Here is a 27,883-nt window from a genome sequence, read left to right as displayed (position 1 = left end):
GAGGGTGAAGAGAGGGGCCTTTATACTGGATACGTGTGTGTAATATCTCGGAGAGGCTGTGCTCCAGATCGTTAATCCCATTGAAACTCTGTGGAAAGCATTGGAAGGAGATGTATTACTAAATTCTCACTTTTTGTGTTTTGATTTTGTTGTTGTTAAGATCTATCCTCAGGAGAGACACAGCATAAGAGTCCCTGAATCTGGAGAACATTATGAACTGCATCTTTTGCACTACCTTCAAGAAAACCTTGGATCGCGTATTGCTGCTCTGAAAGTGATATAATTTTGACCTGTGTAGAACTCTGGTATACACTGGCCGTTGAACCGAATGAGGAGGTTTAATCGATAGAAAACATGGAATTGATCATCACATTTTGGTACCTGCCACATTAACATCTACTTCTGAAAGTATATTTGATGCCATGCGGGCATCTACAGCTTGTGGATATTAATCTAATCCCTTAACCACACACACAAAATTGAATGCCACACTCTAAAGGACCCAGCAATACCATGAGAATTACTGAAAGAAATAAGACATTAGCGCCATGTATCCATACTACCTTATTTTCACTTCTTAATAGCATTATAAACCTCATGGACTTAGTGTATTTTTACAGTATACTTCTGAGTTTGTTAAACTATGATGATATTAGTGATTGGTTTGGTTCAATTCCAGAAACTCTGACTAGTTACAGATTTGATAGCACTTAAATGTAATTGAATAGCTTATGCTTCATTGCTTGGGGTGTATCCAGCATGTTATGAACTAATCACTATTAAACCTATGACTTAACCAGTCATTAATGATTTTTCAAGGGTAATTTAGTGGCCTCCTAAAGACACTTATTTTGTTTCATTCAAGCTCTGACCATTTAGTCAATTTCAGCTGTATCTAGTATAAATAGTTCTCTCTGATGATATGACAGAGTGGGTTTTTCCTTTCCTACAAAGGCAAGTAACTGTACATGTAGCATGGTTTAATTAGTCTTACAATATTAATAATTACAGGCAGGAAAATTTTAATCAAATGGTTAGAGCTTAAATATTTGCAGGCAATTTCTTCTCCTTTAAGAAAAGGGAAAAGTACGCATTTACTTGTACTCTTCGGAAAATTTAGTGGTGCCAGTTTCCATTGGGTATTTCCTTATTGAAATGTTCCAGAGTTTTAGGGTGATGGAAGGAAAAGTGGTAGGGTGGGAGATACCAGGGTGTGGAGAATGACAGGGAGATGAAAAGGAGAGGGTCTGTTTAAGAACTAAGTAGAAGTAAAGTTTGACCAAATATCCTCATGAAAAAGTTTGGGGGTGAAATTTAAACTGCTAGGACGTTAGTAAAGGAAACCAGAATGAAGAAATCACTGTCTTGCCAACACAGTGACAGACTAACATTATTCAGGGAGGAAAAGTTCCTTAGTTACTTTTCTAATTCTCATTTTTTGTTATTTTCATCTTAATTTTGGTAACCTTATAAATTTAAACTTTCTTTATCCTTTTTAAATTATTTGAGCATAATTTAGATTTTGTGAACTTAAAGAGGTATCTAGACCACCTCTTCACCATAAACTGATCCCTGGCAAGCCATGGCTCTATTTTTAAGTGTTCAAAGCCTCTAAGCAATTTCTTGAATGGCCATGACATTTTTCTGGTTTAGCCCTAGCACTCAACTGTTCAAGGAGCTCATAATGTCATCTTAGAGTCTTGGGGTGTTACTGGGTCACATTGCTAGCACAGAGAAGGCGTCTGTGAGTTTGACCCTTTTTATCACAAGCCTCAGTGTTTGGAAAGTTGTTACCAATACTTTTAAACAATGGTCTAAGAAAAATTGCTTTTTTTCTTTTTCACCACTACAGAGAGAGTAGATTTCTCCTACAGAGAAGCACAGCCTCCAATAGTAAGGGTGATGATATACATCAGAGGTGAATTCATCATTGAGGGCCAGGTGGGAGGTGAGGGAGGTCTAGAAATGGCAGGGTGACCTGGTGGTTCTGTCCTTGGGAAGGGGATTGGGTTTTGCTGTTTGTGTATTTATACTGTATCATAGGTACCACACTTTTTCTTATTATCTGTGTATGTATTGATTTGCTTGTTTATGATATTTTCCCATGCCAAGGTTTGTTTATATTTTTTTCAATGTTAAATTAAATTGATTTGGGTAATTTTTCTTCCCAAGAAAGTATTTTCCCCCTTGATTTAAGTATATATCTGACTATCGTAGGTGATTTTTGTTTGTGAGCTGGTTGGCCTCCAGGGATCTTTCTTCATATGATATGCAAAATGGAAATGGTATACAGTGGCTTTTAGACATCTATTCATTTGAAACCTCTTACCCGTTAATGCTGTTTCTTCAAAATGGCCTCCCTCATTTTACCAAAACAAACCTTAGAGAACCTCGTGTACTCTTGAATTCACCAGTGTTTTCCTTCTGCATCTTGCCTGTCCTTTCTTCATATCACAAGGAATACCTCTGTTATAATTCCCAGTTCATTAAATGCCATTCTCCTTCTATGGGGGAAAAATATGTGACTGAATTCACATGCAGAAAGACAGTTTGAGCTTCATTTTAAAAACTGATGTGGAAAACATCATAGTCAATTCAGGCAATCAGTAGAAATCTCACTAAAACTCTTTGTACCCTGTCTACAAATAACATCTTAAAAGGCTAAGAGTATATAAAAGCAACACTTTTGGTAAGAGCCAAAAAGCACTCAGTTAAACATCAAATGGGGTGGTTTTTGCAGGCTTGATAAATAGATACGCTTGAGCAACCATCAACAGGTATAGTTGCTTATGCAGTATTGAGCAGTGGGACTCAATCTAAGATTCGTCTGGGATGCTTATTACTAAAGGAAATGTAGTCTTGAACTTACTCTTAGAAGTTTGGATTTGGTTGATTGGGTGGAGACCAGGAATCTGCAGTTCTAACAGCCTTTCCAAGGTGATTCTAAAGTTGTTTGTGGGCTACTTTCACAAAGTCCTTCGTAGATCATGAAATTGGATTGAGAAAATAAAAGGTGATTTTTACACTGGACTGATTTACAAACACCTAAAGCAATAGCCAGTATAGCTGCTCATCTGTGATCACTGTTGGGCTTTTCTCACTCTGAAAGAAGCAGAAGGTATCATGGACTATGTATCCTCCATGTCTGGAGATTCATTTTGGAATGAAAGCTGTTCCTTCAATACTGTTCCTGGCTCATTTCAAAAGCCTCATATGAGAGGTTGAAGTCACAATGCATGCATTACTTTTTAAAAGAATGAGATCTAGATACTGATGCTTACCTTTTTTACTACTTGTTTTATTCCTTACAGAAAGTGTATCCCACCTGTAACAATTCTCTCTAGGTGGAATGATTCCTGTAAGATTTCTCATTATTATAGAATCTTAAATTTTTCAAGCTATTATATCTTTGATATAATCTAATGTTCTTGTTGGTTAGAGGAGGAAGCTACATATAGAGAGAGGAGAAAATATAGCCATGGCCATGTAGCCAGTTAGTGTTCAGTTGGTACTAGATTCTATCCAGATGTCCTGACTCATGGTAGTTAAATGATATGTAGAAAAGGCAAATTTTTAAAGAAGTATTTATTAATATATTCCTATAAAACATTTTAAAAATAACATAAAATGGTTAATTTTTCCATTCTAAAGTAAATGCTAAGCATGCTTATTAATGAAGCAGTACTTCTAATTAGTATATGACATTCTGAAGTTAATTAAAACTGTTACACTAAATGTGTCTTCCTAGTAGTGGGGGATTTGGGATATAGAATAGAGTGCTTGCATAAGCCTGGGAGCCTAACTTAGAGCTATTTGAAATAAGAAAAGAGACATGGCTATATCTAAACTAAGATTTTAAGGTGAGTGTCCATTCCCAGCAGACATGAAGGTATAAGGAAACTCCCCTGACTCCTGCTTTCCTAACCTTACCCAGCCTCACCCACCCATCTTACGGCCTACAAGTATGGAGACATGTTAGTGCAAGGTGCTGGCTCCTGCTTTTCTCATTTTGTCAAGAGACAGTTCTAGGTAATCATTTCAGAAGTCCCTCACAGAGAGAAAAAAGTAATATTTGTATGTTTATTTTTGAATAACCCAAATACAATTTTACGTTGTATTCAGCACAATTGGAGTTCAGGTCTTTAATTTTAGAACATAAAGTGCCTGCTGTTTTAAGCATTGACTTGTATAAAAAGAATTGCATGTCTCATTCCAGTAAGTTAATGGGTTTTCTCATTTTCAGCTACATGGCTTTTAATCATGTAAAGTGAAACATTAGTTTTGTTGCATTTTATTACAGGTTCTTTGTTGCAATAAAGATGCTGCTAAAATTAATTGATGTAAATGTTCCTTCCCTCCTATTGTACAATCTCCCCTTGATTAGTGGTAACTGGAGTGATAAATACACATAAACAAGGTCATGTGCTTGCCACGGAAAAGGGGAGACTGCAGAGTGATTACATGGGGTTTCTAGTATAAACACTAGCCACCAACGCATCCAGACCGATGGGGAGGTGTGCAGGGAACTCTTCTGTGCCTGCAAGTGGTTCCCAACAGCCAACAGTTTGCACCGCGGCGGGAGGTGGTGCCTGGAGCCAGTGATTAGCGAGTCCTTCTAAGCAGCTGGCGGTTTCTCAGGGATGTCACTTGGAGTTTCCAGATAGTGGTCTCTGCATGCTCCCTGGGAAATTGCAAGGAAGTTCAGTGTAATACTTTTTTCAGAGGTTTCTTTGACAATTCTCTGGTGTGTTGAAGCTGTATTGGAGATGGGGAGAGAGAAGCAGATGAACCCCTCTAAAACTAGTAAACTTGGGGTTTGTCTGATAATCCTTCCAGAGCAGGCACTTAATCTGGATTCTCTAAGCCTCAGCAGTGGAATGCAAAATATTGCATGAATGAGTGGAAGTGCATTCTGGGGAGAAAAGCTTTGGCTTTATCAGATTCTTGAAGGATGATCCCCCCCCAAAAAAAAAATTTTTTTTAAAGATTTTATGTAAAAAAAAATAATAAATATTTTATGTATTCATGAGAGACAAAGAGAGGCAGAGACACACAGGCAGAGGGAGAAGCAGGCTTCATGCAGGGAGCCTGACGCGGGACTCCATTCCAGGTCTCCAGGATCATGCCCTGGGCTAAAGGCGGCACTAAACCACTGAGCCACCCGGGCTGCCCTTTTTTATTATTTTTAATGCCCCTTTTATTTAAGTAAACTCTGCCCCCAACGTAAGGCTCTAACTCAAAACCCCAAGATCAAGAGTTGTGTGGTCTACCGACAGCCAGTCAGGCACCCCAGGGTCTTAAATCTTTATTTTGTGTACAGAAATGATTAAAGATGATCTTTGGATACCTCGATGGCTCCGTTGGTTGAACATCTGACTGGATTTCAGCTCAGGTCGTGATCTCAGGGTCTCTGGGTGGAGCCCACACTCAGTGGAGAGTCTGCTTCTCTCTCTCTCCCTTCCTCTCCCTCTGCCGCTCCCCCTGTTGTCTCTCCCTTACAAATAAATGAAAAATAAATTTTAAAGATCTTTAAACAGGGCAGTGCTATAGACGAGTGCTTCCTAGCATTTTCACCTCATGACACACACGGTATTTGGCCCTCTGGGATACACTGAAGGCGCACTAGGTTACCTGTTGGCAGCAGGGAGTGACCAGTGAGCACCCCTCCCCCCGCCCCCGGCTCCATATATCCCATTTACGGCATTATGGGGGAAACAGACTACCTTGGTCTCTTTTTTTTCATCCCTTAAGCTTATTTTTTTAATCACTACATCCAAAGCAGGGCTCAAACTCATGACCCCAAGATCAAGAGTCACATGCTCTTCTGTTGGAACCAGCCAGGTGCCCCTTCCTTGGTGTCTTTAACTCAGCCTAGATCTGTTGCTAACCAAAAATCAGGTTTTTGGGGTGCCTGGCTGGCTCAGTGTGTGTGACTCTAGATCTCAGATTTGTGAGTTTGAGCCACATGATGGATGTAGAAATTACTTAAAACCTTTCAAAATTTAAAAAAAAAAAAAAAAAAGCTTTCAACCTGGCCATAAGCATCTTGCAAATACTGTGCTGGAGGTGCAGGCATCCCAGTGGCTCTAGGGCTCCTATATACCAGAGTCCTGTCAGGCCTGTGCTATGGCCGTGAAGCCAGTAGACTTCTCTTTGGCCTAAGCTCTCTCAATGGTTGAGGAAACAGTGATTGATCCCTTGGTGCTTTAGGGAGAACAGAGGTGAAACAACTGAAGTATGAAAATCCCATGATTGTAATTTTATTTGGGGCTTGGAATGGTTTCAGGAACTACCAGGATTTAAACGTTCGTCAGCCTAGTTCTGTCCACAGCTCTGGTGCCCTGCGCTTGCTCCCCTGGAAGAGGTTCAGCGCCCACTGAACTGGATTAGATGGGCCTCAGCTCTGACTCAGCTGAGTTGTTGAGTTTGCTGTGTGTTCCTTACTGAAAGATACTCTCTCTAAATGGGCTCCCAGACCTGAGTCCTTGAAATAGAAGTGTGGAGAGGGCAGCCCAGGAGGCTCAGCCATTTAGCACCGCCTTCGGCCCAGGGTGTGATCCTGGAGACCCGGGATCGAGTCCCACCTTGGGCTCCCTGCATGGAGCCTGCTTCTCCCTCTGCCACTCTTGCGTTCTCTCTGTCCATGTTTCTCATGAATAAATAAAATCCTTTTTAAAAAGTGTGGAGAAATAATTCTCCAATTCCAAGACTCTTCCCCAGCTCCCAGCCCCAAGCTCCTGCTGTCTTCACCCTGCCGAAGTGGTGTAGTTGATTTTAACATTCTAGGTGATAATTCTCTGCAGGAAGGTCCTCTGGCCATGTAGGTTCTAGAAACCACACTGCTCTGTAGAATGACCTCTCCATGTTAGCTGGGTTTCTGGGCATATATGTGGTCATATTTGCATCCCTCAGCATGCATGTAAATGCTACCATGTGTAGTTCAGTTGGGTGCTTTAGGGAGTGTTGCCTCACCAGTTAATTATTTTGCGTTGTCTCAACTATCCATTCCTCCTCGTGGCTATTACTGCCCTTCCTGCCACAGTCTAGGACCTGTAAGGTCATGGTGGGTAGCTCTCGAACTAGCCTGGGTTGGAAGCGAAGATTAAGAATTCCAACTGAGGGGCACCTGGGTGGTGCAGTTGGCTAAGCATACAACTCTTGGTTTGGGCTCAGGTTGTGATCTCAGGGTGGTGAGATCCAGCCCAGCTTCAGGCTCTGTGCTCATCACGGATTCTGCTGAATAGTTTTTCTCTCCCTCTCCCTCTGCTCCTCCACCTCCCTCTCTAAAATAAATAAATCTTGGGATCCCTGGGTGGCGCAGCGGTTTGGCGCCTGCCTTTGGCCCAGGGCGCGATCCTGGAGACCCGGGATCGAGTCCCACGTCGGGCTCCCGGTGCATGGAGCCTGCTTCTCCCTCTGCCTGTGTCTCTGCCTCTCTCTCTCTCACTGTGTGCCTATCATAAATAAAAAAAAAAAAAAAAAAAAAAAAAAAAAATTAAATAAATAAATAAATAAATAAATCTTTAGGAAAAAAAAAAAAATCCAAGTGACTTTGGGATGCCTGGGTGGCTCAGTTAAGCATCAGACTTTTGATCTTGGTGCAGATCCTTTTTTTTTTTTTTTTTAAGATTTTAGTTATTTATTCATGAGAGACCCAGAGAAGCAGAGACACAGGCAGAGGGTGAAGCAGGCTCCATGCAGGGAGTCTGATGTGGGACTCATGCCCGGGGCCGAAGGTAGACGCTCAACCGCTGAGCCACCCAGGCATCCCTTAGCTCAGGTCTTGATCTCAGGGTTGTTAAGTTCAGGTCCCACACTGGGCTCCATGCTGGGCGTGGAGCCTACTTTAAATTTTTTTTTTTTTTTTTTTTTTTTTTATGATAGGCACACAGTGAGAGAGAGAGAGAGAGGCAGAGACACAGGCAGAGGGAGAAGCAGGCTCCATGCACCGGGAGCCTGACGTGGGATTCGATCCTGGGTCTCCAGGATCGTGCCCTGGGCCAAAGGCAGGCGCCAAACCGCTGCGCCACCCAGGGATCCCTAAAATTTTTTTTTTAATTTAAAAATTTAAAAGGGCAACCCGGGTGGCTCAGCGGTTTAGGGCCGCCTTCAGCCCAGGGCCTGATCTTTTTAAAAAAGATTTTATTTATTTATTCATGAGAGACACAGAGAGAGAGAGACAAAGACACAGGCAGAGGGAGAAGCAGGATGGCAGGAAGCCTGATGTGGGACTGGATCCCCGGTCTCCAGGATCACGCCCTGGGCTGAAGGCAGCGCTAAACCGCTGAACCACCCGGGCGTCCCTAAAAAAATTTTTTAAACCATCTGGATGGTTTAGTCACTTAAGCATCTGCCTTCAGCTCAGATCTCAGGTCATGATCCCAGGATCCTGGGATGGAGTCCCTTGTCAGGCTCCCTCCTCAGCGGGAGTCTGCTTCTCCCTCTCCCTCTACAGCTCCCCCCACTTGTTCTCTCTCTCTCAAATAAGTAAATAAAATCTTTTTTAAAAGTTCCTAACAACTCCAAAGAAGCTGCTCTCAACTTTCATTCAGCAAATGCACAGTAACAATCATGTGCCAGGCCTTTGGTAGGCCACAAAAAAACGGAGGAAGAGGACACAGCCCTTGTCCTTAGTAGGTTCTCAGGACCAACTCAACTCCTGCCTCCCTAACACACCCAGCAGGACACTGCCACTTTCTTAAATGAACTTTATGTTTTCACATTCCTGCTCTGGTCCCTAATCAAATCCAAGGCCCTAGGATACCTGACCTTTCCTGGCTTTCCCTCACCTAGGCTCTTCAGTCACCACAAGCATCCTGAGGTATTCCTCTTTCAATTAATAGAACATATACTTTGAGGTCAGACCTAGCTTCCTCTAAGCATCCTACAGAGCTTATGGGAATTTCCCCAAGTGGGATGGCAAAATGATAACAGCATTGGCTTTGGATCCTGGCTTCCACCCTTGCCTTTGCTACTTGCTAGCTTTATGGACTTGGGCATGTTTACATAACATTCTGACCCTCCGTTTCCTTAAATATGAAACAGGAATAATACCAGAAACCTCAACAGATTGTTGTAAGGATTAAATTTGTTTACTGCACTATAAAGTACTTGGTGCCTAGTGTGCAATAAACGTGCTCAGTAAAGCTTATCTCAGATTTAACACTTAATTTTACACCATTCTGTTTGTTTCTCAAGTTAGATAACAGACCCTGAGAGTCGGCACTGTATTTAAACTTGGCAAGTTCTCCCCATCATACAATCACACCAGAAAGGCTTCTTAGATACTTGAGTATCAAACAAATTTTTTTAAAGATTTATTTATTTAAAAAAAAATAATAAAAATTTTTTAAAAGATTTATTTATTTACTTATTTATTTTTATTTATATGAGAGAGTGTGAGCAGGGGAGGGGCAGAGGGAGAGGGGGAGAGAGAATCCTAAGTCATCTCCTCTGCTGAGCGAGAAGAGCCACGCAGGTGGGGTTTGATCTAACAACACTGAGATCAGGAACTGAGCCAAAACCAAGAGTCAAATGCTTACCCAACTGAGCCACCCAGGAGCCCCTCAAATAATTTTCAAATGAATATATTTTTAAAAAGATTTTATTTATTTATGAGAGGCAGAGACACAGGCAGAGGGAGAAGCAGGCTCCCTGCAGGGAGCCTGACGTGGGACTTGATCCCAGGACCCCAGGATCATGCCCTGAGCCAAAGGCAGACACCCAACCCCTGAGCCACCCAGGCCTCCCTCAAATGAATATTTTGACCTTGCTATTTAGGCTCCTAAGCATCCATCTACCAATTCACTAATAGGACTGCCCCCAAAACACCCCAAATTTTCCCTAAGTTAAGCTTCTAGGACCTCTTCTTTGAAATGTCATTGGAATTTTTATTCTTTGTCCCCTACCCATGCTTTAGGCCCGGAGGAGTGTGCTTCTTAGCCTAGTGGCTAAAATTTTTTTAAATATTTTATTCATTTTATTTTTTTTAAATATTTTATTCATTTATTCATGAGACACACAGAGAGAGGCAGAGACACAGGTAGAGGGAGAAGCAGGCTCTAGGCAGGAAGCCTGATGCGGGACTCGATCCTGGGACTCCAGGATCAGGCCCTGGGCTGAAGGTGGCCCTAAACCGCTGAGCCACCTGGGCTGCCCTTTTAAATTTTTAAATTAAAATGTTTTTAAGTAGGCTCCACACCCAGCATGGGCTGAGTCCCAGAGAAGATTGCAAAGCCATACAGCAGTCAAGTGGCAGAGCTGATATCCAAAGTCAGGCTGAGAAAACTCCCTGAGGTACCAGCAGGTAAGGTGACTCCCTCAAAGTCACAAGATTCGCTGGGAGCTGGACAGAGACACTGGAATACGATCTCTAGGGCTTCTCCTAAATTTCCTAAAATCTAAGATGTTAACCATTTGTAAGATCCTGATACCAGAAATATAAAAATGTGAATAGGATTGTATTTTTTAAAACATCTTATTTATTTATTCATGAGAGACACAGATTGAGAGAGAGGCAGAGACACAGGCAGAGGCAGAAGCAGGCCCCATGCAGAGAGCCCGACGTGGGACTCGATCCCCAGTCTCCAGGATCAGGCCCTGGGCTGAAGGCAGCGCTAAACCGCTGAGCCACCAGGGCTGCCTGGATTGTATTTTAGAATCAAGGAAATATGGTATTTGCCTGAAATCTGAGTTCCTTCAGGGACTGAGCTCATGCTGAGAAAGCATGTACTGGGTGGATCTTGGATATAAATCTCCTTGAACTTGCCCAGAGAAAGAAGGGGGAGCATGGGAAAGACTGGAGAATTTGGAACGTGATAGACTTGGGGTTCAAGTCTAACAGTTGTGATCTTGAGTAAGCCCTTTGCTTCTCTAATCTTGGGCAAAGTGGGGTTCTAATACCTCCTTCACGGGTTGAGGTAAGCCAAAGTGCCAAGCGCAGGCGTGGCATGGGATGGGGGCCTGGAGGTGGTTTCTGAAGCTGATATTAGTGCTCCTGCCACTAGCCTGGACCCCACCCCTCCAAAGAGTGCAGGGCTGCCAATGGGAGCAGTTCTCTCCAGACCTGAGTTGTCAGGCCCGAGCCCTGGGGAGAAGGTAGATGCTGGGTGGGGAGAGGAACGGGCCTCAGCCCCAAGGATCTGGGATGTGAGGAAGGAGAGTGGGTACAGAAGCCTGCCATCAGGGTGACTAGACTCTGCCTTGGTCTCAGATATTTCCCGCCTGCCTGCCCCCATGGCTGCTCATCCAGGATTGCACATTACTAGGATGCAGGGTAAGGCCCTTGGAGGGAGACCATGTTTTGTTTTGTTTTGTTTTGTTTTGTTTTGTTTTGTTTTGTTTTGTTTTAAAGATTCTATTTTTTCATGAGAGACACAGAGAGAGAGAGGCAGAGACACAGGCAGAGAGAGAAGCAGGCTCCATGCAGGGAGCTCGATGTGGGACTCGATCCCCGGACCCCAGGGTCACGCCCTGAGCCAAAGGCAGACGCCCAACCACTGAGCCACCCCGGCGTCCCAAGGCGTCAGGTTTTACCTGTGAGCAGATGACACATTGCCCTCTGAGTACCAACTGCTACCATCTATAATGGTGAGCGTCCCACCACTTACAGGGTATTTCCTCATGACAATGTCTTGTTCAGTTTGATCTCCTAAGCTAGGAGACATCAGTTAGGTATGAGTATTATTCCCCCCTCCTCACCCCCGTGGCTTCCCCACCCCGCTCCCCCCAGAAAGAAATTAAAGGTCAGAGAGTTGTATGGCTCTCCCAAGGTCACAGTGCAGAAGTGGAATGCTAATTCTAGCTTCGCTGGTTCCATTAGCAAACAACATGAATTGAACAGCTGCCACGGGCCTGGCTCCTGCTGAGGGATCCAGGGATCTGAGGATGTTCAGAGGAGCCAGACCCATTCTCTGTTCTCAAAAGATTCTGAATCCAGAAGTGGAGATGGCCATGTAAACAAAAGCGGGTGAGCACAAAGAAATAATGCCGAGTGCTGTGCGAGCTCCCAGGAGGCAGCGCAGGACAGCAGTTAGGAGTGGCCTTTGATCTATCCTGACTCCCGCTGAATCACGTCCTGCTGTGTGACCTTGAGCAAGTTACTTAACCTCTCTGTACTTCCGCTTCCTCTTTTATAACCTAGAACTAATGATGGTACGACTTGATGGAGTTGCTACAAGCTCTGATACGAGAAAATGCACGCCAAGCCCCTGGTATCTGGCACGCAGCACTCAACAAACTTGGGCTATTATTTTTTTCTGGAAGGCTGCACAAAGGAGGTTGCATTTGGATTAGGTCTTAAGGAAAGTTTCCCCAGGTGGGAGGAAGTCATTGCAGGCAAAGAGAAGACTTTACACACAGGTGTGAAGGGATAAAGCAGGAGGGTGGGGGACATAGTGGGCACACAGGGAGGTGGGCACCTGAGTGTGACAATGAAAGGAACAGGCAGGAAGGCTAGAGATGGAGTGTGACAGGTCTTGAATAATGAGTGCTAAGAGGGCTCTGCATCTACCCCTAGCTCCTCCGCGTGCTTCATTTCCACAGGCTCAGTATGTCTGAGAGACCACAGGAGAGGGCGGGTCACTGGGTAGACATGCTTTGATGGGGAACATGAAGAGCAAAGAGGTTACTGAGCAGGACGGGCCTGGGGACAAGGCCCTGGCCCCCAGAGGCTGTGGGTGGACACAGTCTCCAGCAGGAGGGGGTGCAGCTTCCAAAGAGGGGTTGATGGGGCGCCTGGCTGGTTCTTTCAGTAGAGCATGCAACTCTTGATCTCGGGGTTATGAGTTCAAGCCCCACATTGAGCATAGAACCTACTTTTTTTTTTAAATGTATTTATTCATGAGAGACACAAAGAGAGGCAGAGGGAGAAGCAGACTCCATGCGGGGAGCCTGATGTGGGACTCGATTCCAGGACCCCAGGATCACACCCTGGGCTGAAGGCAGATGCTCAACCACTGAGCCACCCAGGCATCCCGTGGCATAAAGCCTACTTAAAGGAAAAGGGGGTGAGGTGGAAAATGTGACCTGTGTCACCTACCTTTCAGTTCTGCTGAAGGCAGTGTGCCCATCCTGCCATGCTCAGCATGTGCAGCTGCAGCAGAGCATCCAGAGCCCCTGGGAGAGAGCAGATCTCAGCCCCATGATGCCAGATGTGCAGGGGTTTCCATAAAAGGGTACCAGGAAGGAGTCCTCTGAATCCCAGGCTTGCTGGGGCAGGCTGGCCTTGAGCAGAAGTGGGTGTTGAGGAGCAGTGGTTCCCAGCTGTCGAGTGCAGCAAGGCAGTGATGGGAATGGGGCAGTGGATCAGTGTTTGCCTGGATCGCTGAGGAGGAAGGATGATTCAGGATAGGAGGGCATCTCGCCGAACCATACAGAGAATTGTGTCACCTTTTTCTTTTTTTTTTTTTTAACATTTACTTTTATCCCAATTTCACAGGGACATAGCTTATAGAGTCAAGTTCTAAACCACCTCTCTAAATAAAATGTATGTGGGGATCCCTGGGTGGCTCAGCGGTTTAGTGCCTACCTTTGGCCCAGGGCGTGATCCTGGAGTCTTGCGATCAAGTCCCACATCAGGCTCCCTGCATGGAGCCTGCTTCTCCCTCTGCCTGTGTCTCTGCCTCTCTCTCTCTGCATCTCTCATGAATAAATAAATATAATCTTTTTTTAAAAAGTATGTAATGTTACTGATTTTTTTTCAGTTTTTATACATTATTTATTGGCATTTCCACTATGAAAGCTTAGAATGTAACTGTTTTCCTTTCCATTTTCACCAAACACACATTTCCTATCCCCCTCATCTTTTCAGTATAGTTCTATTGTAATTTTACTTAGACCAATATTCAGTGCTTACACATATAATAACTGTGTAAATGTATTCAGATGTGAGTCATGTAATAGACTTCGAATCATTTTCATTCATGCAGAACTTTGTTTTATCTCGTTAATAATTATCTCTTTTTTTAGATTTTTTTTTTTTTTATTCATGAGAGACACAGAGAGGTAGAGATATAGGCAAAGGGAGAAGCAGGCTCCCTATAGGGAGCCTGATGCGGGACTCAATCGCAGGACCCCAGGATCCCGACCTGAGCCAAAGGCAGACAGACGTTCAACCACTTAGCCACCCAGATGCCCCAATTATTATCTTTTTTAAAAATTTTTTTAAGATTTATTTATTTATTCATGATAGACATAGAGAGAGAGAGAGAGGCAGAGACACAGGAGGAGGGAGAAGCAGGCTCCATGCCGGGAGCTCGATGTGGGACTCGATCCCGGGACTTCAGGATCAGGCCCTGGACCAAAGGCAGGTGCCAATCCGCTGAGCCACCCAGGGATCCCCCTTTTTAAAAAAAAATTTAAAAAATATTTTATTTATTTATTCATGAGAGCCACAGAGAGAGAGGTAGAGACAAAGGCAGAGGGAGAAGCAGGCTCCCTGGAGGGAGCCTGATGCAGGACTCAATCAGGGCACCTGGGATCACACCCTGAGCCAAAGGCAGATGCTCAACCATTGAGCCACCCAGGCATCCTGTATCTCTTTTAAATATATATATTTATTACTAATTCAATCCCAAACTTGTCAACTTTTCCATTGATTTTTCTGTTTTGTTTCACTGGCAGTATGTCTGTTGTTTTCGGCAATACATTTTCATTGCTGATATACAACATTTCAGATATTTAATGAATTAAAGAGGTTTAGATTGCCTAGTCTGAGAAGAGAGCCATCATTTGTCATGTCGGTTCTTTAGGCAAATGTGATCTGATTCCCAGGTAATTGTTTTATAAATGTACCATAGGCATGATCACCTGTATCATGCCTGTTTCTGCCTTCAGGGAGCTTTGCAGTGTCATCTGAGGCATGAGACTGAGACAAACTAATTATGTAAATAAGGAAATCCCCATATGAGGCAGAAATAATACAGTGCCTATTGAGTGGTACAGACAAATGGGTGAGGCCTGGGTGGTCACCTTGAAGAAATGAGACTTGAGTTTTAAGGGATTGTTTTGTTTTAAATATTTATTTATTTATTCATGAGAGACACACAGAGAGAGAGGCAGAGACTTAGGCAGAGGGAGAAACAGGCTCCTTGCAGGGAGCCTGACGTGGGACTCAATCCCGGATCCTGGGATCACGCCCTGAGCCAAAGGCAGACGCTCACTGCTGAGCCACCCAGGGATCCCCAAGACTTATCTCTTTTAAAGAGAGAGAGAGAGAAAAAGGGCATGTGTGAATTGCGGGCGGGGCGGGGGGGGGGGGGGGGAGGGAGAGAATCTTTAAGCAGACTCCCTGCTAAGCACATAGCTGGAGGTGGGGCTTAATGTCAGGACCTAAAGATCATGATCTGAGCAGAAACCAAGAGTTGGAAGCTTAACTGACTGCCCTACCCAGGCACTCCTAAAGATTTTATTTTTTAAGTAATCTCTATGCCCAACATGAGACTCAAATTCACAACCCTGAGATCAAGCGTCAAATGCTCTACTAAGCCAACCAGTTGCCCCTAAATTGATGTTCTTTAAAACCCTCTTCCCCATTTAAAAAGTGATGCATGCTGATTTTAAAGTAATTGGAAAACAAAAAAAAGCATGACTTGTCAATGAACAAGATTATATATCAAATTTGGGGACCAAATGTACATTGAAATCTAACCATATGTTATAGGATCCAAAGAAGACAAAACTTGCTTTCATGTTATGATTACATATTGTGCTAAAATAAAAAGCTTTAGCATTTACTTTTTTTTAAAGATTTTATTTATTTATTCATGAGAGACACAGATTGAGAGAGAGAGGCAGAGACACAGGCAGAGGAAGAAGCAGGCTTCATGCAGGAAGCCTGATGTGGGACTGGATCCCGGGTCTCCAGGATCACGCCCTGGGCTGAAGGCGGGCACTAAACCGCTAAGCCACCCATGGATTCCCGCATTTTTTACTTTTATATTTATTTCTGAAATGTGAACTAAAAGATTTTGGGATCTATTGGGAAGTACTTCTTTATAAATAACATTGTAGATACAATGGGTCTGCCTTTCTGGTAAACAAAAAGCCAGATGAGATTGAATTATCATTAAATTTTATTTTTAAACATTGGCTTAGAATATTAGTACTAATGACTTTTTTTTAAGATTTTATTTATTTATTCACGAGAGAGACACAGAGAGAGGCAGAGACATAGGCAAAGGGAGAAACAGGCTCCCTGTGGGAAGCCTGATGCAGGATCAAAACCTGAGCCAAAGGCAGTTGCTCAACCACTGAGGCCCCCAGGTGCCCCAGACTAATGACTTTTTAATTAAAAAACTATATTATTCTTTTCCAATGAGGATCAACTTGAGGCAAATTTGCAAAATTATCATTCCTCAGCATCAGGTTTTTGTAGTATAGCTAACAATGCTCTTCCTACTTCCTCATGGTCCAATATGGCCATAAGTTGAACAATATATAAATAACTAAGATTAACAACAATTTAACCTCTTTCAGGGTACATGGAAAAAAAACCCCAAAACCATGACAATGGCTAATGATGTTCACCTGAGCATGCTCATTAGCTATCTGTGGTCATCCACTCATGAGCACCCCATACATCATTGGAGGCATTCCATGTCACTATTTGAAAGGGGAATATAATACAATATTTATTGATTGAAAAAGAAATTAAGATGGGTACCATATTCACTTTTAATGGTGTGAACTCTTTGGAACTCCTCCTGAAATGTGCATCAGACCCCAGCCCTCTTATTTTTCTCAATGATGAAGGTGAGGCCCAGAGAGAGAAAGGAAGTTGTGCAAAGTCATAAACAAGCAGCAGGACAAGGACCGTGGCTCTCACTCCTTACGCTGGATTTGGCCATCCTGAGCTTGTTACATTTCATATCTACTCCCTACCATGGCCTGTGTGCTGAAATATGAATACAGAGAAGTTAACTGGGTTTTTTGCATGTAGCTTACGGATTTAGTGATACTCTATATAGTGACACCTTGTTCATTTACTCATTCGTTCAATGGACGGTTGAATCATCAACTGCTCACTAGGGAGCAGTACATGGCCTGCCCCCATCTAACCCTAGCCCTCTTGTTTGGCTTTATCTTCCACCCTGCCATCCTGCCCAGTTCATACCTCCCATATTCTACTTACACTGGTTCAGGTATTTATTTCCTCCAGAAGCCTTTCCTTCTCCCCCCTGGGTCCAGCCTCGATGCCCCTCCTTCCTATATCCCATCACAGCCTATACCACACAGTATTAGAGTTGCCTGCCTACCCGTCTGTCTCCCTTATGGCGCTAGGCTAAGCACCATGCACGCAAGTATCTTGTTCACCACTATGCTTCTAGGGCCCAAAGCAGGGGCTGACCTGTAAGGGGTGGTCCATGGATATCTGTGCAGTTAACTATTGGATCTGCCATTTCCTGTGCTCTCAGACCACTGGGCTTCCACAGAGCGTGTTTCTCCACTCACTGTCAGTTCTACCTTCCTTAAATTGTCAAGACCCAGGTCAAACATCTGCAACAATCAATAGTTCTGTGAAGCCTTCTTTCTCACCCACTCCCCCTCCCCCTTGCACACACACACACACACACACACACACACACACGCACACCACATTCCCTCCTCTTTTCCCCATTCTCCCTACCATCCCATGTCACTCAGAACACTACTGTCCCTGGGGGCAGTGACTTGTATCTTTTACCTTGGTCCCTTGGCACCTACACAGTGCCAGGGACTGGTCTAGCTGCTTAGAATTCAGCAGGGAACCTAGCAGACCAAAATCCCTGTCCTCACGAAGTCCTCGCTCTGTTGAGTGGACAGACTATGAATAAAATAAGTAAAATGTAGAGCATGTTAGAAAGAATGGGCACGTTGTGAGGACAGGAGGGGTGGGGGAGGCAGAGTTCCAGACTGAACTAGGTGGGTAAAGGCCTAGAGGATGGAAGGAGGGAGTTGGCCACTGGAAGACTTCTCATCATTAAAAGGCTCTGGCTTTCAGGGTGCATGGGTAGCTCAGTCGATTGAGCATCTGACTCTTGATTTTGGCTCAGGTCATGATCTCAGGGTCATGGGATCGAGCCCTGCAAGGCAAGTCCTCAGTCTGCTGGAGATTCTCTCTCTCTCTTTCCCTCTCCCTCTGCCCCTCCCCCTGCTTGTGCTTACACTCTCTCTCTAATAAATAAACACAGTTTGTTTGCCTTTTGCTCTGAAATGGAAGGTATTGGTGGGTTTTGAGCAGACAGGTGACATGATCTTGTGCACATCTTAACAGGATGACTTGTGCTGTACTGGGAAGAGACTGAAGGGCACAAGACAGAGAAAAGGAGATCTACAAGGGGACTCCTGCAATGACCCAGATGAGAGGTGATAGTACTTAGATCAGCTGGTAGCAGGAAGGATGGCACTGCTAGGACCTGAGAAGGAGACCGTGGGAGGCACCATTTTAACAGGGAAGATTGGGACTCCGTTTTGGACATATCACATTGAGATGCCTATTAGAAAGCCAATGGAAATACCGAGCAGGTTGCAGGATGTATAAGTCTGGGGTTTAGGGGAGATGATCCAGATTGAAAGTATGTATTTGGGCATCTTCAGCATAAAGATGTCATTTAAGCTCTTTTCCTCCCTGGCTGCCTGAAGTTCGGCCGTCATCACGAACCACACAGTAACAATCTGGACAAGGAAGTTCGTGACCAACAGAGTACTTCAGCAGAAACAAATAGTCATTGATGTTCCTCACCCTGGAAAGGCAGAAATTCGGGAAAAAACTAGCCAAAATGTACAAGACCACGCCAGATGTCATCTTCGTATTTGGATTCAGAACCTGTTTTGGTGGTGGCAAGACACCTGGCTTTGGCATGATTTACGATCCCTTGGATTACACAAAGAAAACTGAACCCAAACCTCAACGTCCAAGACATGACCTGTATGCAAAGAAAAAGATATCAAAAACACCCCAAAAGAATGCAAGAATAGAATGCAGAAAGTCGGGGAGACTAGATGAACCCGTGTTGGTGCTGGCAAAAGTGAGCTGGAAGATTGGACAACAGAAGGATTAAAGATTCTGCAGTGACTTTTTCTGTGGTATGGTGCAGATTTTTCTTTTCTTTTCTTTTCCTTTCTTTTTTTTTTTTTTTTGGAAGGATTGTATTTATTTATTCATGAGAGACACACACAGAGAGAGAGAGGCAGAGTCACAGGCAGAGAGAGTAGCAGGCTCCATGCAGGAAGCCCGATGTGGGACTCAGTGCCGGGGCTCCAGGATCACGCCCTGGGCTGAAGGCAGGCGCTAAACCGCTGAGCCACCAGGGCCTTCCTGGTGCAGATATTTCATGAGAGAATAGAACTTTATTTATTTATTTATTTATTTATTTATTTATTTATTTATTTATAGAATAGAACTTAAAAAAAAAATGTCATTTAAAGCCTTAGTGGCCACATGAGATCACTAAAAGAAGCAAGTGGATGCTTGGGATGCTCACCCAAGTCAAGTGCTACTGATGGGCCTGACAATGAATATACAGTCAGACTCTGTTAGATCTGCAAAGGACAGGTGATCACTAGGAATAACTAGCAACAGGGACCCTGGGTGGCTCAGTGGTTGAGCATCTGCCTTCAGCTCAGGGCATGATCCTGGAATCTCAGAAGGGAGTCCCACATCAGGCTCTCTGCATGGAACCTCTTCTCTTCCCTCTGCCTATGTCTCTGCCCCTCTCTCTCTCTGTGTGTCTCTCAAAAATAAATAAACAAAATCTTTCTTTAAAAAAAAAAAAAAGGATAACTAGCAACAAATGGGTAAGACACCTACCAGGTACACAGACAAAATGACTAAGCCATGGGAACATCGGAGGCCTAAGGAATGAAAAATCATGACATCTTGGGCTTGGAAGAGAACTTATATATAGGTCATTTAATCTGAGCTCCTCTCCCTATCCTAGCCTGAGGTCGAATCCCTACTTTTAGAACAAGAAACATTTGTGCAGATATTGGGAAAGCCAGTGTGGCCAAGGGCAGGAAAGGCATCATTGAAGAAATGAGTGGGAAATGACCTTCGGAGTCTGAAAACCAGGGTTGGGATCCTGTATCTGCCGCTCCCTGGCCTCATGTCCTTAGGGGAGTCACTTCACCTCCTCCACCCTCAGGTTCCCCGTGTGTACAATGGGCGCAATCCAACTTTCCTTGCCCCTCGCCGGGTCGTGGAAGGTCTAAGCGCGGTGGGGCTTGGGGCAGGGCTTGCTCGCCTGGCTTGAGGGCTGCAGGAGCGAGAGGAGGAGGCCAGGAGACGCCTGCAGCTTGGGCTGGCCGCGGAGACGGGGATGCGGAGGGTGCCGTCCGGTCCCCAGCGAGCTTCCCGCCGCCGCCGGGGGAGCGGCTTCCCGGGATCTGGGCCGGGGTCTGGGCCGGGGTCTGGGCCGGGGCGCCCTGGGCTCGCGCGGCAAGGCGGGCCCGCGGGACAGGGACCCTGACTCTGCCTCCGCTGAGCCTAGAACCGGGAGGGAGGAGACCCTGGGGCAGCGACAGGGAAGAGAAACGGACGCCCCGAGGCGGAAAGAGACGCCGGGACCGGGAGTCCAAGAGACCCACGGGGCCCGGGGCGGGCGGGGGCGCGGGGCGCGGGGCGCGGGGGTCCCCGGAGGGCCCGGCGGCCGCACTCGCCCGGCGCCCCCGCCCGCCCCGGCCGCTCGCCCAAGATGGCGATGGAGGGGCGGGCGAGGCGGCGGCAGCCCCGGCCCCCGCGCCGGCCCCCGCTCGGGCCCGGGCCCCCGAGGCCGCGCCCCCGCCCGCGGCGCCGCGCCTCCCCGGGCCACTGACGCCCGGCGCGCCCTCCCCCGGCGGCGGCGGCCGAGGCGCGGGGCGGCGGCGGCGGCGGCGGCGGCGGCGGCGGCGGCCGGGCGGGCGGGCCCCATGGCGCGGGGGGACGCCGGCCGCGGCGGCGGGCTCGTGGCGCTGACCCTGTGCCTGCTGGCGGCGCGCGGTAAGGGGGCGGCGGCGGCGGCGGCGGCGGCGGTGGGGCGGGCGGTGCGGGCCGGTGCGGGCGTGCGGCGGGGTCCCGGGGGGCCGGCCCCGGGGTCCGCGAGCTGCGGCGGGGACGGGGGGGCGCGGACTTGGCCGCGGCGGGGGCGGCCCTGGTGTGCGGAGCGGGAGCCTGAGCGCGCGGAGCGGGGCCGGGGCTCGTGCGGGCCGAGTGTCCGCAGTGCGTGTCGCGGCCGCGGGCGGGGGCTGCGGCTCGGGGTCGCCCGCGCGGGTGCCGGGCTTGAGAGTGTGCGTGTGCGTGTGTGTGTGTGCGCGTCGGCACCTCCATTGGTGTCGGGATCGTGTGTGATTGTGTTTATGGGGCTGAGCTAAATATTTGGCCTTGGCTTCTGGGGAGTGTCCTTGCCCGGGGGTCGCGGTGACACCACACTCAACTTTGCCCGGTGGGTGTGGCCCCCGGGGCGGGGGGTGGTCACCGGCGCGCCCCCAGCCCGGGGCTCGGAGGGCCGGGGGGAGGGGGCAGGAAACCAGTTGCTTCCGTGGACTCGTCCTGCCCTCGCCCTCGCCCTCGCCCTCGCGCTGGGACGCGTGTCGCTGCCGCCCCCGCCGGGGGCAGGTCGGGGAAGCGCTGACCGGGCCCGCGGGGCCTCCTCGCAGCGCCCCCGCCCCCGCTCAGGGCCGCGTGGGGGGTAGGACCGGCGTCCGGTCGGGAGAAGGAGCTGGGCTGAGGTGCTCGGCGCCCAGTGCTCGGCGCCCAGTGCTCGGCGCCCGGGGCTCGGTCCCCCAGCGCAGCGCCCGGCCCTCCCCGCTGTGCGCGTCGGGGCCCGGCCCTCGGGGAAGGTGGGTGGCAGGGCTGGGGCGGGGGATGGGCTGCCCGCTTTGTTCGCCTAGTTCTTGCCTTCGCTGCCGAGGGGGGAGCTGAGGATGTGTCCGGGGCGAGCCGGGGAGGGACTTGGAGGTGGGGGTGGGGAGGGGGATTTCTCTCCAGCTGCTGCGGCTTTCCAGAGAGACGGAGCCAGGCCACGTGGGAGGGAGGCAGGGACGGCGGAGCGGGGAAGGAGCCTCCTCCGGCCAGCCCCAGGCCCATCTCCAGGAAACCCGAAGAGCCGGTGGGAAAGTGCGGGCCAAAGCTCGGACCCCCTCAATCCGGACAAAGACACGCCCCTCTCCTGCCCGCATTTGGGACGCGGGAATTGTCAGGTGGAGGGGGCGGGGAAGTGCAGGAGAGGCCCCAGTCCTCCCCGAGCTCCTGGGATTAAGGAATGGTTGTGCCTGCTACCCTCTTAGGCTCTTCCAAGAGCTCCAGGGACGGGCTCGGGGTCACCCAGCCTAGCGGGGTGAGGGCGGGGAACCCGGCTCAGTCATTATGCTTTACGGGTGGGGCCTCCTGCAGGGGGCTCGGTTTGCGTGGGCGACCTGGTCTCTCCCTGCTCTCCAGGGGCAGGGCCCCAGCAGGGCCCCTGGCAGCCAGTGTGCAAGGCTAAAGCAGGGAGGCTCCTGGCCCTCAGTCCCCCAAAGCCTAACAGGCCTTGAGACAGCCCTGTAGAGTTCTCATGGGCCATCCTGATCTGGACCAAGGTCACTTATTCATTCATTCATTCAACAAATATTTACTGAGCACCCTTTTTAATTAGCATGTGCCTGGTGCCTGGAATATAGTAAATAAGGAGACAGACCTTGTCTCTGGTGCAGACCTTGCAGTCTGATGTGGGGAGGGGGGAGTCTGACAGGTGATCAGGAAAGGTCAGGAAAGGCATCCTGCAGGAAGTGACAAATAATAGAGCCCAATGCAGAGGGTCAGTTAGCCCCGTAGAAGGCCAGTGATGATGGGCAACGTTTTTCAAAGTGAACTGACGTATGGGCACTCGGAGGTGACTTCGTTTAGGCCACTGAATGAAGCTAATTCCGCTGGAGTTTAGAGCACAGGGGTGAGAGTAGGGGAGGTTGGAGGGGGATGGGACAGGGGCCAAGAAGTGTAGAGAGAAGGCTGAAGGGGAGGGGGGGGCTGGGCTCTTGAAGGTCTTTATAAGTCCCACTGAGCTTTCTAGCCTGAAAGCCCCCAGTGAGCCCTTGGCAAGTTTTTTTTTTTTTTTTTTTTCCTTGGCAAGTTTTAAGATCAGCTTTGCATCAGCTCACCACAGCCAGCAGCCAGCGTGGAGAACCGGTTGGGCTGGAGGCAGGATGCTCCAGCTTCTTGGGAGGCTGTTGTAGTATTCCAGAAAAGAGGATGGTGGCAACAAGTGTGTAGTGGCCATTGGTGTGGCCAGGGTAGCTGGTTTCTAGAGATATTTAGTAAGTAGAATCAGTAGGATCTGAGGATAGGCTGAGTTTGCAGGGAGGAGGGAGGAGAAGGTACAGAATAATAGACACTTCAGCAACCTCAGCACGGGAGAATGCAGGGCATCCCCCAACACTGCTCCGGCCAGGGATTGGGAACTGGGGAGACTTATAGGAATGGGATTCCTGTTTGGGGGTGGCGGTAGAATGCGGAGTGCTGGTTTCATCAGTGCAAGAAGTGGGGATCTTACCTCCACCGAACCAGAATTTAGGGTAGGTCAGTAGCAGGAAGGCTCCAAGAACATCAGAGCTGCTTCCTCCTCACCAGGAAACTCCCTCAACCCCAACCTCTCTCCAGCCCAGAGACTCAGAAGCCCACCTCCCTTCAGTTGGGGTCAACCAAGTTTCTCTTAATAGTGACTCTTATCCAGAAGTTACCTAAATCTTCACTGATTTTTTTAGGTACTTTCATGGCCCAGTTCATCATGGGTTATGTGTAAATTAGCAGTTCTTTTTTTTCTCCTAAAGGTATTTCTTTCAAGTTAAGCTATCTCACAATTAGAGTGTCTTCCAATGTCAGCACTGAAGAAATAATTTTTTGAATTTTTATTTAAAGTCTAGTTAATTAACATATATGGTAAATTTGGTTACAGATGTAGAATTTAGTGATTCATCACTTATATATAACACCCAGGGACGCCTGGGTGGCTCCATGGTTGGGCATCTGCCTTCGGCTCAAAAATGTGATCCCGGAGTTCCGGGATCAAGTCCCACATCGGACTCCTGCATGGAGCCTGCTTCTCCCTCGGCTTATGTCTGCCTCTCTCTGTGTCTCTCATAAATAAATAAATAAAATCTTAAAAATAAATAAATAAATAAATAAATAAATAATAATGTAGTGTCCTTCACCCACTTAGCCCATCCCCCATCCAGCTCCCTAGGAGTAATTTTAGCATGGACCCATTTTCCAGATGAGAAAACTGAGTGACTTTGCAAAGTTGCATGGATAGGGACTGAGCTGGAGCTGGAACTAGTCTCTTGGTTCTGGGAGCCATACTTTCCCTGGGTCTGGTATACAAATACCCAAGTTCAGTCTCTCTGCTCCCCCTTCCCCTCACATAAGAATTTCCCAACTTTGGGCTTGGCCTCCCTCCTTTGGTGTGTCTTGAGTCTGGGCTCTGGAATTCACCCTTCTCTACTCCTCCCCACCCCTAACTCCTGTTCGGCCTCTACTGTTTCTGAGGTACAACAACCAGACTTGACACAGAATTCCAGATGCAGAACAGATGTCATTGCCAGGTGGGCTAGGGGGCTCCCAGCTCCCTGGGGTGTGGGGAAAGGGGAGGAGGAGAAAGAGCAGCTTTGATGGGGAAGGATGCCAGCCCTAGCCTGGCCGGAGGAGGGTGATGGGAGCTGAGACTGGGGAGGAAAATCAAAGAGATAATGTTCTGGCCCTGACATGCTGAGAATTAGAATCCTTGTCTTCTGAGCTGACTGGACTGTTAGTTACCTCACTGCTGAGACTGAGGCATCTTCTGGATTTGAGGGGCCTTGGGGTCAGTGAGCTCAGGGAAGCAGAGGCTCAGTAAACTGTCTTTTAGATGCAGACCTGAGCATGTAAGCTGGTGCAGAGCCAAGACTTCTGGATGGTTCAGTAAGAGGCTCATTACCTTGTCATATAGTTTGAAGGACAAAGTTCCAGCAAGTGATCAGAGCATACAGGGAGAGGAAGGTGGACCAAGAGAAAGATATTTTGAATCATATGAGCCATATGGCAGGAGAACAGGTAAGGTAGTGAGCTCCCCAGTCCTGGTTATGTTTAAGTACAGAGCTTTTCTTTTCTTTTCTTTTCTTTTCTTTTCTTTTCTTTTCTTTTCTTTCTTTTTTCTTTTCTTTCTTTTCTTTTCTTTTTCTTTTCTTTTCTTCTTTTCTTTCTTTTCTTTTTTTCTTTTTTTTAAGATTTTATTTATTCATGATAGACACAGAGAGGCAGAGACATAGGAAGAAGGAGAAGCAGGCTCCCTGGAGGGAGCCTGATCAGGTGATTTGATCCCAGGACCTCAGAATCACAATCTGAGCTGAAGGCAGATGCTCAACCGCTGAGCCACCCAGGGGTCCCTAAGTAGAGTTTCTTTCAGTGTGAATTTGCTGTTCTGTCTCTGTGCTTTTTAAGCATTTTGTTAAGTGTTTGCTAGTTTCCATATAGGCAGTTTCCACACATATTATTCCCATCATGTCCAGCCCTTAGGGAGTCCTCATAATTTTTACAGATAAGGATATTGAGGCTGGGAAAAGCATAAGGGGCTGTGTCTCCACATGTCCACTTGTGTGTTCAAGGAATATTTATGGAGCCCCTACTGTATACCGAGTGCTGTTTCAAGTACACCGGAGATTTAGAAAGCTGACTAGGACATGATTCTGAGCTCGTTGCCTAATTGGGGAGAAAATAAAGTGAAAAACCTTGCAGTGACCAAGGTGCTCAGGGTCCTACGGGGCAGAGAAAGGAGAGGCAACTAAATCAGACCCAGGGATGGCATAGCCACTGAAAGGAGAGGGAAGAGCAATGCACTTTCAGAGAAAGAGGTTTGGCCTGGTGGGGCTGGAGGGATGCAGCGATGGGATCAGGATGTAGGCAGGGGCTGAGTGTGGCTTTGCTGTCAAGTCCACTGAGGCTGGGCCTCTCAGGATCACAAATGAAGGGAACTATGTGGCCTTCCCTATGTCCCAGGCAACTGTTCCCAAACTCTCCTTCCAGCTGTTGGTGGGAGGGGCTTAGTGTGTGGTGAGGGAGGCACAGCCAACATGGGTGGGGAGGGGATCTGGAAGACACTGACTTGGGTCTCCTGGGAAAAGAGAGTGTTGATGGGGTCATGGAGAAATGCCCCTACACTGAGAACAAGTTGTAAATACGTTGGGGCCTGAAATTCAGAAGTGACAAGGCATTGATGTTTGTGGTGAGTTGTTGGCTTAATGAAGGAGACAGCTAGGCTTGGTTCCCCTTCCCCACCCATTGTCCCCTTTCCTGAGAGTTCACTGGAAAATGGAACCCTGGCTTACACCGGGCCCCATGAACCCCACAAAACAGCATTGAGCTAACCCTGGGGCTCAGCAGCGAATCTCCTTTCTCTCTGGGTTCTAATTGGCCTCATAAAATCTAATTTATCCTATAAGTGGGTAAAATAATCTGTTAGGAAAAGATTGAGAGATAGCCTCAGGTCTCCCAAGCACAGAAACTCTGAGTCTGACAGGGTCTCACCAAGGAGCCTGAGGCGAAGGAATGGTGGCAGAGGAGCCCCTGCCAGGACAAGCTGGTGGGCAGCAAGAATCCATCGTGTCCCCAGTCCTGAGAAGGACAGCTGAGAACTGCTTGTGGGAAGGACTTTGGGGGTCAGCCATGGCCATGGGCTGGGGGTGGTGGGAAAGGGGTGGCCATGAAGCCACTGGACAAACAAGGTCCAGGCCTCAGAGCATCACTTTACGAAAAAGTCTGGTGTGTAGGAACCACGTTTATGTTAAAAGAAACGTTGCTGTGTAATGAAGCAGAATGCAAAATGTGCCAAAGGTTTAAAAATCAAAACATTTGGGGCAGTTAGCAAGCCTCCTGGGTATACTCTCCTCTGCTACTGGGAGAATTTTGGTGACAATGAGAAGAGTGGAGACTTCTCCTTTTCAGGCTGGAAGGAAAGAAGGCTGAGGCTGAAAGGAAGAAAAGTAGCTGGCCCAAGGAAATAGAGTGAATGACCCAGGACCCTGACTCCAGACCAAGTCTGGTCCCCCCACCATACCTCGTTATCCGTCTAGGCAAGAGGAAGGATGGCTAAGGGACCTCCAAATAGCTTTGTGATCCGAAACAAAAAACTTCCCTCCGGGGGCACCTGGGTGGCTCAGTGGTTGAGCGGCTGCCTTCAGCTCAGGTCATGACTCCAGGGTCCTGGGATCGAGTCCCACATCGGGCTCCCCGCAGGGAGCCTGGTTCTCCCTCTGCCTGTGTCTCTGCTTCTCTCTCTCTGTGTCTCTTATAAATAAATAAATAAAATCTTAAAAAAAAAAAAAAAAAAAAACTTCCCTCCGGGGAGGCAGGGCCATCTCACAGAGGGCTGGAGCTTGAGCTGAGCCCCTGTGGGTGTGTGTCCTGGGCACAGAGTTGAGTTGGGCACCAAGCAGCGAGAACCCTCTTACTCCAGAGCAACTGTCTCTTCAGTGCTGGGTTCATCCCTAAAAAGTCAAAGGACTGTCTCCCAGAGAGACGAGACCCCCCCCCACCGCCCGCCTCAGTTTCCCCACTTCTATACAATGAGGAATCTCAAGCTTCGCTGACCTTTCCAGCATCATCGTGGGCACAGCCCGGCCCTCTCCAGGGGGACTCCTGTTTGCACATCTACATCCCTGTTGGCTGCCCTGTTCTACCTTGTTGGGTGCTGAGCTCCTCCGAGGTGGGGAAGCCAGACATCTGCTGATCCATGAATATTCAGGAAGGGAATCGGAGCCTCCTCCGGGCTCCCCCGCCAGCCGCCCGGCCTCTCTGGCTGCTGTCCTGCCCGCCAGAGCCCAGGCTGCTGACATACCCAGCAGCTGCTCAGGCCCCAACTGTTCACATTGTTTGTTCAGCGCGGCAGGGGATTTTCCAGGCCCTGGACTGCTTTGGGGGGGC

At 47.7% G+C, this 27,883-nt stretch overlaps 2 protein-coding genes and 3 long non-coding RNA genes across 9 annotated transcripts in view; 3 read left to right on the top strand and 2 right to left on the bottom strand.

The window, feature by feature from the left end:
* DPP8 (dipeptidyl peptidase 8) overlaps window positions 1-4,335 on the top strand; it is a 66,985-nt gene extending 62,650 nt beyond the window's left edge. For all 3 annotated transcript variants that reach the window (XM_077881520.1, XM_077881521.1, XM_077881519.1), the window contains exon 21: window positions 161-4,335. In XM_077881520.1, the coding sequence (XP_077737646.1) occupies window positions 161-283 (123 nt within the window). In that variant the 3' untranslated portion in view covers window positions 284-4,335. The remainder of the gene's footprint in view (window positions 1-160) is intronic.
* Window positions 2,114-27,749, bottom strand: LOC144303402 (uncharacterized). Its single transcript, XR_013370467.1, has 4 exons — window positions 27,640-27,749; window positions 13,040-13,324; window positions 5,348-5,494; window positions 2,114-4,755 (listed from the first exon to the last, which is right to left on the bottom strand). It is a non-coding gene; the product is annotated as an uncharacterized LOC144303402 (long non-coding RNA).
* On the top strand, window positions 9,915-19,058 carry LOC144303404 (uncharacterized). The gene is made up of 2 exons (XR_013370469.1): window positions 9,915-10,306; window positions 18,254-19,058. It is a non-coding gene; the product is annotated as an uncharacterized LOC144303404 (long non-coding RNA).
* On the bottom strand, window positions 15,686-20,561 carry LOC144303403 (uncharacterized). The gene is made up of 3 exons (XR_013370468.1): window positions 17,684-20,561; window positions 17,348-17,496; window positions 15,686-16,894 (listed from the first exon to the last, which is right to left on the bottom strand). It is a non-coding gene; the product is annotated as an uncharacterized LOC144303403 (long non-coding RNA).
* IGDCC4 (immunoglobulin superfamily DCC subclass member 4) overlaps window positions 20,878-27,883 on the top strand; it is a 40,344-nt gene continuing 33,338 nt past the window's right edge. For all 3 annotated transcript variants that reach the window (XM_077881516.1, XM_077881515.1, XM_077881514.1), the window contains exon 1: window positions 20,878-20,956. In XM_077881516.1, the coding sequence (XP_077737642.1) occupies window positions 20,887-20,956 (70 nt within the window). In that variant the 5' untranslated portion in view covers window positions 20,878-20,886. The remainder of the gene's footprint in view (window positions 20,957-27,883) is intronic.

Source organism: Canis aureus, chromosome 32 (genome assembly GCF_053574225.1).
Source record: "Canis aureus isolate CA01 chromosome 32, VMU_Caureus_v.1.0, whole genome shotgun sequence".
NCBI classification, from domain to species: domain Eukaryota; kingdom Metazoa; phylum Chordata; class Mammalia; order Carnivora; family Canidae; genus Canis; species Canis aureus.
Note: the sequence above shows the minus strand (reverse complement) of the source record. Positions and strands in the feature narration are given on the sequence as shown.